At 40.1% G+C, this 11,935-nt stretch overlaps 1 protein-coding gene across 1 annotated transcript in view; it reads right to left on the bottom strand.

The window, feature by feature from the left end:
• Positions 1–11,624, bottom strand: part of CLCN5 (Cl-/H+ antiporter 5) — a 40,661-nt gene extending 29,037 nt beyond the window's left edge. The window contains exon 1 of the mRNA XM_007450921.1: positions 11,483–11,624. Within this exon, the coding sequence (XP_007450983.1) occupies positions 11,483–11,624 (142 nt within the window). The remainder of the gene's footprint in view (positions 1–11,482) is intronic.
• Between the last annotated feature and the right edge of the window lie 311 nt (positions 11,625–11,935).

Genomic DNA, 11,935 nt, shown 5'->3' with positions numbered 1-11,935 from the left:
CTCTTTCCCAAGGACTCTCCTCCCCCACAACCATCCCCCAGAGGCTCCTGAACTTTCCCATGATGCAGCAGCTGGAACACCAGGAGGCTCCAGAACACTGCCCGCAGCTATATCTGACATCCAATCTGACGGGTCAGTGCCTGTGTTGCTTTGACTGTCACCCTGCACCCATTTCATTTAAGGACTGACTGCTTGGTTCCTGCTCACAGCACGTTAAAATGTGAAGCTAAGAGGCAGGAAGGACAACAAGGAGGAAACTCTCTATCCCAGCTCTGCTGAGCTAGACAATCAGAGAGGTGGTGAGAGAGGTGGGGAACGGGACTGCAAAAACAATAATGAATCTATGATATGTACTATTAAAATGAAGTGTGAGGGCCATGAGAAGTATATAGGAAGGTGGGGCATGGGAGAAAGGGATAGGGAAAAGGCTTTCGAGATATGCGTGAATCTAGATTCTTATACCACCTTCAGACTCCTTGGTTCCCATTGGATACAGCTCTGCCCCCACTGGGTTGTAGACATTTGCTTGACAGTGTACCTTTTGTGCCTTCTATTCCCAGCATCTGCTCTAATGCGGGAGTTCCCCACCCAAATCACTTTCATTACCAGTGGAGCCAGGGTGCTAATTGCCAGAGTTACCAGTGTTAGAAAAAATAGCTTGAGGAGAATGGCTTGATATCTGCAGACCCCCACTGTACAAAATCAATGTCGAAATAGAAGTAGAGGGGATAGGTTTGACAATGTTGATGAGAGGGTTGTCCACATAAAGAAAACAGCCCTCTGCTCCATTACTTGTTCTTCATTCCTTCTTTCTCAAATTTATACATAAAAGGGACTGACAAGAAGACTGGTAAATGTAATGGGTAGGGAAACCCTGCTCTAAAATGCACATTCCATACCAGAGTATTAAGAAAGCCTTTGGCTAGCATGATCCTGTGTGACTACTTGTGCTTATTATTTTAGAAGCAGCATTTCTCCAGTTCTTCTATATTGAGTCTGCATTGGTTTCTCTCTATTAATCTCCAAAAGGAAGTTGGGGAAAAAAGATTAGCAACTATTCTTTAGCAGGAGAAAAAACTTCAAGAGAGGAAATACCAAGTAGGAGATTCTTCTTGGATTCATGGGAATAGTGTGATGTTGTGGACAAAAAAACAAAACAAAACAGTTAAACACACACACACACACACACACACACACACATGTAATCTAGGAATTGCTCTTAAGGAGACACTTGTACCTGTGCACATCAATGTATGTATGCTATTCACTGCAGCACTGGAAACAATGAAACAGTCCAGTTATGGGGGAATAGCATAAGGAAAGAAGTAGACTGATGTGTACTGAAATAGAAAAATCTCCCTAACTTACTATGTGATAAAAGCAAGTTACAAAATAATAAGTAGATTTTTTAAAAAAATTAAAGTGTGTGTCTCTGTGTTAACTAGATAGAAAAAGAATTGAAAGGGTCATAACTGAGTTATTTTGAAGGGTTATCTCTGGAGTGGGAAGTAGTGAGGGAACTTTCACATTTTATATACATGTGCATTGTTTGAATCTTTAACAGTGAGGTGTATTTATGTGTTATATAAGTGTTTCTAAAAATAAAAATAATGATAATGCAGCTAGAAGAGTAGAGACAAGACATTGCAAAGGGAAGACTTCCATTCTGAGAGGCAGACCACTGGGGTATTTAGAAACAAAGCAGCTGACAGTTTCTGTAGAACACTAGGAGGAAAGCACCAAGAGGAAGATGACTTAACTAAATTTTTATGTGAAAGTCAATAGGAGGACTTCCCTGGTGGTGCAGTGGGGTTAAGAATCCTCCTGCCAATGCAGGGGACACAGGTTCCATCCCTGGTCTGGGAAGATCCCACATGCCGTGGAGCAACTAAGCCCATGCACCACAACTACTGAGCCTGTGCTCTAGAGCCTGTGAGCCACAACTACTGAGCCCACGTGCCGCAACTGCTTAAGCCCACGCACCTAGAGCCTGTGCTCCGCAACAAGAGAAGCCACCGCAATGAGAAGCCCGCACACTGCAACGAAGAGTAGCCCCCACTTGCCGTAACTAGAGAAAGCCCACGCACAGCAACGAAGACCCAACTCAGAAAGGAAAGAAAGAAAGAAAGGGAAGGAAAGGAAGGAAAGGAAAGGAAGGAAGGAAGGAAGGAAGGAAGGAAGGAAGGAAGGAAGGAAGGAAGGAAAGGAAGGAAGGAAGGAAGGAAGGAAGGAAGGAAGGAAGAAAGAAAGAAAGAAAAAGAAAGTCTTTGTGATCAGACCCATTGTCCAGCAGTGAGAAGATACAGATTCCAACCCCAGCTCCATAACTCACTAATTGTGTCACCCTGGGCAACTGTCTTAATCTCTGTGGGTTTCAGGTTCCCCATCTGTAAAACTGAGGGCATATCAGCATGTATGATTTTTACGGCCCTTTCCAACTCTCATACTCTATAATTTTAGCAATGATTATTTGTGGGTCATTCGTACATTGTGTTGAATGACTTCTGAGAAGACATTAGCTTTGAGGAATTCCAAATGGTATTTTGATTGCACAGTTATCACAAAATACCCTTCTGGCAAGATCAATAAATGGTACTACCAACCCTTAGGAAAGTAGGATTCAGCTGAGAGATGAAGTAGAGCACAACCTGGGACGCAACACTTCCGGTCTGTGCCTAACTAGAACTATTCCAACATGGCCACAGTACCTCTGGAGTACCTGCTAGCCACAGACCCTGGAAACACCAGCACACATCCCTGAAACATCACAGCAACCCTCTCCTCTACCACATAATGCCACAAATTGGAACAAGGTGAGGTTCATAATAATCCACTCAGGATTTATTAGAGGCCAAACGCCCTCTAATTTCTTTCTCCCTTTGAGAGGGGACCAAATTGGTCTCACTAATTAGAAAATAAATGGGGAGATTCCAGATTCAGCTCTGGCAAGTAAAAAGCTCAGAAATTGTCTTGCTGTACACTTGAAACTAATACAACATTATAAATTAACTATACTTCAATTAACAAAACAAAAAAGTTGTTGCTCCCATTCGTACAGCAAGAAAAAGCTAGACAAACTGAAAAATCAATAACTTTTCTTGGACCCACCGGAGAATTGCTGCAAGGGAAACTCTGACCCCCAAATCTGAAGAGACAGGCTTATCCAAAAAGACACAGAGAGATCTGCTTACCTGGAGTAGAAACTGCTAGAACCATAACTGGTAGGGCTACTTAAAGGCAACTTCGACGAATTGCTGAAGGCTGTGTGTGGACTTGTGTGAGAGTAAGGAACTCCTGAGCCTATACTTCGATGGGTTTTATCTCCAGGAACCCTACCAAGTTCTCAAAATGAAGAGCTAAGAAACATGTCCTCCTAGCTCAGAGGAGCTATCATTGTGAAATAGGCCAGACCTGTCTCTGTAACAAAGGCCTATGCTCCAGGGGAAAATACTTTGCCTGAGCCTTATCCCAGTTGGGGGAAGGGCATTCTTCCCTCTCCAGCCCTAACCCGTCTCACCTAAGGGAAAAAAGCAAAGTCAGTAGGGGTCTGGGCTTCCTGGAAATGGGCAGGGAATGCTGAGGTCAGAGACAGGAGTAGGGGGCAGGGAGAACAAAAAGCTATACCACCGGATTACACTTTGTGAAGGTTAAAGACACAAGACACAGGTCCAACAGACACTGCAATTTAATCAGAAGATTATAAAATAACAGTGGATTACAGCTGCAAGACACAGAATCTCTTTCAAGGAATTGTACTTAAGGAAACTCAAAATCAAGAGAGGAGACAAAAACAAGGACACTACAGGAATTTAACCCCTGGCACTAATAATTACACCAAACATTAAACAAAGCCCAACTCCTAGCCAGTTTAACATAAATCTTAACACAAGGGAATTAAACTAGAAACCAGTAACAGAAAAATAGCTGGAAAATGACTAAATACCTGGAAATTAAGCAACATACTTCCAAATAACCCATGGGTCAAAGACGTCTGAAGACAAATTTTAAAACATTTTGAAGTAAATGAAAATGAAAATACAACATAACAAAATTTGTGGGATACAGCAAAAAGCAGTACTTAGAAATTTACAATATTAAATGTGTATATTAGAAAAGAAGAAAGAGCTAAAATCAAAAGATCTGAACATCACCAAAGAAGACATACAGATGTCAAATAGCAAATGAAAAGGTGCTCAACATCATTTGTCATTAGGGTAATGCAAATTAACAACAAGTTCCCACTACACACCTATTAGAATGGCTAAAACCTAAAACACTGACAATACCAATTGCTCACAAGGATGTGGAATTACGGGAACTCTCATTCATTGCTGGTGGGAATACAAAATGGTACAGCCACTTTAGAAGACAGTTGGGCAATTTCTTATAAAACCAAACACAGTCTTACCATATAATCCAGAAATTGCATCTATATATTTACTCAACTGACTTGAAAACTTACACCCACAGGAAAAACTACACAGAGATGTTTGTAGCAGCTTTAGTCATAATTGCCAAAAGTTGGGAGAAACCAAGATGTCCTATAGTAGGTAGGTGAATGAATAGACAAACTGTGGTATATCCAGACAATGCAATATTATTTAGGGATGAAAAGGAATGAGCTATCAATCCACACAAAGACATGGAAGGAACTTAAATGCATACTGCTAAGTGAAGGAAGCCAATCTGAAAAGTCTATGTACTGTATGATTCCATTTAAAAAGACATTCTGGAAAAGACAAATTTATAAAGATGCAAACGGATTAATGGTTGCCAGGGGCTCAGAAGAAAGGATGCTGAATAGGTAAGACACAGGAGATTTTTTAGGGCAGTGAAACTATTCTGCATGATACTGTAATAGTGGATACATGTCACTATGCATTTGCCAAAACCTATAGAGCTTTACAGCACAAAGAGTGAACCTTAATGTATGCAATTAAAAAGAAAATCTCAGGATGGAATGCAGAATGTGGCAAAAGAATCCAATTATATTACAAATTTGTGAAACAGCCTCACTAAAGGGGTAAAGGAAAAAGATGCTGACCTGAGTAACTGGAAATGAGTGGAGTTTGTAAGACTAAAGGTAAAAGAATTTTGTATAAGCACTTTACTGTAGTTGATAAAGTAGTTTCCCACGGAGGGTATGGGTTAACAATTTGAAACCATGCACATACACTGGAGATGAACAGTTAAATATTGGATGGTGGATGGTGGGAGCCACGTTTCTCACTACCTGGAGGGGAAGGTTACAGACAAGCAAGGGGAGGAGGCAAGAATGATCCGTGTGGTAACAGATTACAGTTAGAGACACCAGTATGATCTCATGTTTAGCTTAATGTAGATGCAGATAGTTACATACAGATAATCTATTTACAGGTATGTGTAAATACGTGGGTCAGAATACACATATATTTATATTTCCTTACTGAGAGGACCTAGAAGCAACAACGCCCCAACAGAAAAAAAGCACATCTCGTGCCCAGATCTTGCTTTCTAATACCAATCTCCGCTGAAAGGAACTAGGGCTCCTTGGAGAAATGGCTGATTCTAGAACTGAGGCAGGAAATATATAACATGGGCCTGGAGCATACTGTAGTACCAGAAAGTAAATAAGTGCTTAAGAAACCTGCACAGTGACAGGGGTATACCAAAGGGAGACAGAGCCAATTGAAAGAGCTCCAAATGCAAACTTAGAAAAATTTGAATAAAATAAAGTAATAATGGATTATAGCCCAAAGTATTAAACAGATGAGTCCCTACTGATATAAATAAGTGAATGAATAAATAACTGAGAATAGAGAATCTCCGATGAAGAACAATTCCAAATAGTGTTTGTAGATACTTCACCCTCAAGGAGGTAGAGAATAACTTCCTTATTCTTAAGTGTCACAGCTACGCAGTGACTTCCTTTACCAAAGAACACATTATGGAAAGGATGAAAAAAGAGTAACTTCACAGTGGAGAAAACTGACAAACACTACCTCAGCCACGTGATCAAGGTGAACATCAGCAGTGATGAGTCATATTGATGGTATATACCTTTGATATGATGTGGTAAGAATGACACTTTACCTCTAGTCTTCCCCCAAGCCCCAGTCCAATTATGAGAAAAACATCAAACAAATCCCAACTTAGCAACATTCTACAAATACCTGGCCAGTAATCCTCAAAACTGTCAAGGTCACCAAATACAAAGAAAGTCTAAGAAACCAACACAGCCAAGAGGAGCCCTGAGGAGACACGACAACTAAATGTAATGCGGTGTCCTGGATGGGACATTAGGTAAAAACTCAGTAGACCTGAAAAAAACATATACTTAAGACAAAAATATAAATATATAAATGGGGGAGAGATTAGAGGGCATACATTCTGAAATCTGACCAGGTATTTTCCCATTAAGGAACCTAAAGGAAGCCTTTAAAGCCTATGGACCATCACCATAGGCCTCATTTTATGGGGTCAGCATATTAAAACAGGTGAGGTTTATGGCCCCACGGAGCTTTTGATAAGGGCTACTTTTTCTTTTTTTCAAGCTCAAAAAGCAGCGATAACAATCGCCATTCTCCTAGGCTAAGCGTTTAGGGAAGTTTGAATATTATGAGGGTGACGGTTCCCAAATTCCCTTTCCTTCTCCTCCTGGCACCATCCACACAAATGAGTCAGTTTGGGAGAGCCTAACTGAGATGATGAAGGGAGGATTCTCCATGAGCTGAAGCCCAAGATGTTTTCTGTTTCTCTCTGAAGGAATACTATGATCTTTCTTTACAGCGGGGCAGAACAAACAGAACTGTTTCACGGCTTCCATGGTGGATTTCATGCACCATCATGCTTTTCATTTTAAAAGATTTTTCCCTTCCCTGGGACATCGGGAGGTTATGCTGAGGCTGGCAGGGGTGGTCTGGGCATGTTCTCACACGTGAGGGGGAAATGGCCTGCTCATACTCCACCTGGGCTTTGAAGTCATCTGTGACTCTTCTGGTTTATTCTCCATGTCTAATTGGTCCTATTGATCCCCACTCTGAAATTTCTCCAGAACTTATTCTTTCCCCCTCTCCATTTCCTGCTGCCTTAATTCAGGCCTTTGCTCTTTTGCCTAGATTGTTCAAAACTAACAGTTTAACTGGTCTTCCAGTCTCCAGCATACTCTTCCCCTGAATCTATCTTCCATACTGCCATAAATTCTCTAAAACACCAATCTGATCACATCATTCCTCTGCTTTTAAATCATTTGGTGACTCCTTGGTTACAAGATGAGGTCCAAAAGCGCAGACAATCTGGACCCCACCTAGATTTCTAACTAGATCTCCTAGCCTATATCCTGCTCCAACGCTCACCATCCCCACCCTTGGAGTCTCAGGCCTCAGACATACAGTCTCTGTTTCTTGAGCAGAGGACGCTCTCTCATGCTGCTGTGTGCCTTTACCTGTGCTGCTCTTTCTGCCAGGAATGTCTCCTCATTCTACAGTTAGGGAATAGCAGCAAGGCATGCTAGGTAGAAAGACAAGGAAGCGAGGGGGAAAAGAGAATCGAAGAACATTACCAAAACAACACAGTTCGTATCTGGGTGTTCCATAAATGAATGAATTGCTGAATTGCTGACCAGGAGTTCCAGGCTGCGGAGGCAGGCAAGTGAGAACAGACGGACTATGAGAATAGCTCTGAATTTCTTCCTGTTACTCAAACCCTTTTTCTATTTGCCTCCTCCTCCCCTTCTTTCAGATCTCTGTGTTTATGTTTCTTCTAATTTACAGACTACTATAACACTACCTCAGATGCATTTAACCATGCCATGCATAATTTATTTATTCATTACTCATAAATCAATCCCTCCAGCCATCTGGAAAACAAGGACCACTTCTACTGCCTTTCAATCTCCTTTTAACTAATCTTTTTGGTACGTGCCATTGTGCCTGGTACAAAATGTAATATTTTATGCACAGTTTCACCACCAAATATCACGGACTTTATGACCTTTTTTTTCTGTTGTTGTTGTGTTCACTAGGAAATCCCATGTGAAAACATTAAATAAAATAAGAACAATTAAAAAGCAAAGCAAGAAAATTATATCACTACAGAGTATTGTAAATGGACTGATTTTTGTGTGTGGCTCATGGAAAACAGCCTCATTATTATACGGTCAGACCTTGGAAGCCACAAGTAGTAATTCTCCTGTAAAGGCTAGTGATAAGTGGTGAAGGACTACTCACCTAAAACTATATTCTGCAATCATAAGCAATGTCAAAATCTTGTCTGCCTCACTTTTCTAGTTTATTAAATAGGAATAATGGATACTTGCCCCAATCACCTACCGAGAGCAACGTGAACACAGAAAAACTACTTTGGTCATACAGATGCCATATGAAATCATTTTTCATTAGAAGCAATGATGATAGCTATGCTAAACCACTCTGGTTTAGCCAGAAGGCTTAAGTAGAGGTAGCCAGTTTAAGCTAATGGATACCCTAACTGACCACTTCACTAGAGCCAGTAATTGGTATGACTGACTCACTGTGGTTGTAAGTACTCATAAATGGACATGATACACACGTGTCCCTTTTATATTAGTAGGCAAACAGGAAAACACACTAAATACCAAACCATGAGTACCTTTTTTTTATGAACTTTAAATTCAGGGGCTGTCTTCTACTGTCACTGCCTTGAGGTACCTTTACCAGGCAAATTTCTTGTTATCCTTTTGAACCTGTGGTTTTCTTACCTGTATATTCATCCCAAGTTGGGCACCTCCTCTCAGAGGAGCCTTCCCTGACCTTTCCAACTATTGTGGTATTACCCAGTTATCATCTATTGTCATTCAGTTTATTTCCATCCTCGAACTTATCACAATGTGTAATTAACTAGGGAATATGTTTATTTACCCAACTAGATTTAAATTCCAGATCAGCTTGGATCTTATCTATGTCAATCCTGCCACTGTATTCCCAGTGCCTATAGCAGTACCTGTATTTGTTGAATGAGTATGTGAAGGAGCTTTGTCCTCACAGTGACAATAAGGTTAATTCAAACTTCTTAGCATGACATTCAGGCCCCAATTTACTTATTTGGGCTTAGCATGACATTCAGGCCCCAATTTACTTATTTGGGCTTATATTCTGCCTTTTTATACCTCTGTATATTATGCCTGTTGCTATCTGCCTGTTGTTATCTCTGTTGCTTGCTTTCTGCCTCAAATGCTCTTCCTCCTACCAAATAATTTACCTTTCAAGGCCCTTCTCAAACACACCTTTTCTGTGAAATTTTTTCCAATCCTACACATACACACACACACACACACACACACACACACACACAATGTGTCCTCTGCTAAGTCCTTGTAATATAGGGTTACAATAGACATAATAATGATGATGATTATGATAGCTAACATTTTATTGAGCATTAACTCTATGCTGGGTACATAAGCACTTTATATGTTATTATCTCATTTAATCCTGAAAACAACTCTTAAGAGGTAGGTAGGTACTATCATAAGTACTTATGTGTCTGTTAGGCTAGCTAGAATCAACTTCATGAAGGCAGGGATGGTGCCTTAAAGCCTTGCTAATTCCCAGAACCTAGCAAAATATCTGTAATGTCATAGGTCCTTAATACAAATTTGCTAAATAATGAATTCTGACAGTAGTTTCTTGTCCCCTGATTTCACTTTGAGAATGGCAATCCCAATCACTTAAAGAACCAGACAATAAAGTATATAAATTTAATCTTAAAGTGATACAGTCCTTTCTAATTACAACAAGAAACTCAGAAGTCATAAAAGAAAAGGGTTATATACCTAGCTATACAAAAATTTTAAAATATTTGTAGATTAAAAAAACAAAGTTAACAAAGGCAAACCAGAAATAGAAAATATACATATTCAACCTACATTAGACAAAAGATTAATAATAATAATATAAAGGGCTCTTATAAAAAAATAAGAAAAGGGCTTCCCTGGTGGCGCAGTGGTTGAGCATCCGCCTGCCGATGCAGGGGACACGGGTTCGTGCCCCGGTCCCGGAAGATCCCACATGCCACGGAGCGGCTGGGCCCGTGAGCCATGGCTGCTGAGCCTGCGCGTCCGGAGCCTGTGCTCCGCAATGGGAGAGGCGACAACAGTGAGAGGCCTGCATACCACACACACACACACAAAAAGTGTGAGAAAAAATAATCAGCCCATTAGAAAAACAGGAACATCATTTGAACAGGAAACTTCCAGAAAAAGAAATTTTTTTGGCCAGATCGCACAGATTGTGGGATTTTAGTTCCCTGACCAGGGATTGAACTCGAGCCCTCGGCAGTGACAGTGCAAAGTCCTAACCACTGGACCACCAGGGAATTCCCCAGAAAAAGAAATTTAAATGATTAATAAACATGAAAATATGCTCAAGTTCATTAATTTTAAAAAGTGAAAATTAAAACAATAATAGGGATGTATTTATTTATTTATCATATTGTAAAGATGAAAAAAGAATTATAATATTTAGCACCAGCAAGGCTGGTGAAAGGGGAAATAGCACTCTTACACACTCATGCTACATACACTTAAAAGACATACACACACACACGCGCGCGTGCACATGGTTGTCCACTGTGGCATTGTTTGTAATAGCAAGAGGTTGGAAGCAATTGAAATGTGCATCAATAGAAGCTTGGTTAAGTAAACTATGGTACAGCTATACCATGAAATTGTATGCAGCCAATGAAGAGAATGACGTTACTGCATAACCAAATAATAGATAAGGGGAATTCTCATTTTATAAATATATTCCAGATAATAAGAAAACAATTATAAAAAGGGGAAAGGATTTGAACAGACACTTCATCGAAGAGGATATAAGTTTGGCAGATAAGCACATGAAATGATGTTCAACATCATAAACCGTTAGGGAAATGAAATTAAAACCCTGATGAGATAACACTACATAGCTGTTAGAATGGTTAAAATTAAAATTACTGAAAATACTAAGAGCAGAACAAGTGGAAGAACTACCATACATGGCTAGTTCAGATGCAAAATGGTACAGCCACTCTGAAAAATGGTTTGGCAGTTACTTACAAAGTTCAGCATATATTTATCACACAATCCAGTGATCCCACTCTGGGGTATACTACTCAGCAAGAGAAAGGAATGAACAACTTAAATGAATCTCCAAGGTGTTAAGCTGAGTGAATGAAGTCAGTCTCAGAAGTTGAAACTATGTGACTCCATGTATATGACATTCTCAGAAAGGAAAAACTATGGGACAGAGAACAAATCAGTGGCTACCAGGGCTTGGGGGTGGGGGAGGACTGACTGCAAAGGGTAATAAGAAGGAATGCTTTGGGGGTGTTGAACTGTTCTGTATCCTGTCGGTGGTGGTGATTACAAGTATCTACGCATGTGTTAAAATTTACAGGACTGTGTGCCAGGAGATAAATAAGTGTTATTGTATGTACATTGGAAATAATTTTTAAAAAGATAAATTGTCATCAGCAGTAATGATACCTTCTATTTCTCCATCTAAGGGAGGAACATCATCTCTCATGGAGAAATCCATAGCTGTCCCTGGTATGTCCATCAAGTCCTCATCACTGGAGCTGCTCTGGAAGCTATTGAAACTCCCCTGCTGAAAGCCTCTGTTATCCATGGCTCCTGCACAGAAAAAAAAAAAACAAACAGGAGGCTTATTACAATGATTTCCAAGCCCCTTACCACTTATTCTTTTTTTATTGTGGTAAATACACATAACATAAAATTTACCATTTAAACCATTTTAAACTGGCAATTCAGTAGCATTTAGCACATTTACAATGATGTGCAATCATCACTATCCATTTCCAGAAATTTTTCATTATCTCAAACAGAAACTCGCTACCCAGTAAACATAACTCCCCATCTCCCTCCCACCCCAGCCCCTTATAACCTCTATTCTCTTTCTGTGTCTGTGATTTGCTGATT

The sequence above is a fragment of the Lipotes vexillifer genome, unplaced genomic scaffold (genome assembly GCF_000442215.2).
Source record: "Lipotes vexillifer unplaced genomic scaffold, Lipotes_vexillifer_v1.1 scaffold129, whole genome shotgun sequence".
NCBI classification, from domain to species: Eukaryota; Metazoa; Chordata; class Mammalia; order Artiodactyla; family Lipotidae; genus Lipotes; species Lipotes vexillifer.
This window is presented reverse-complemented; position numbering and strand designations above follow the sequence as displayed.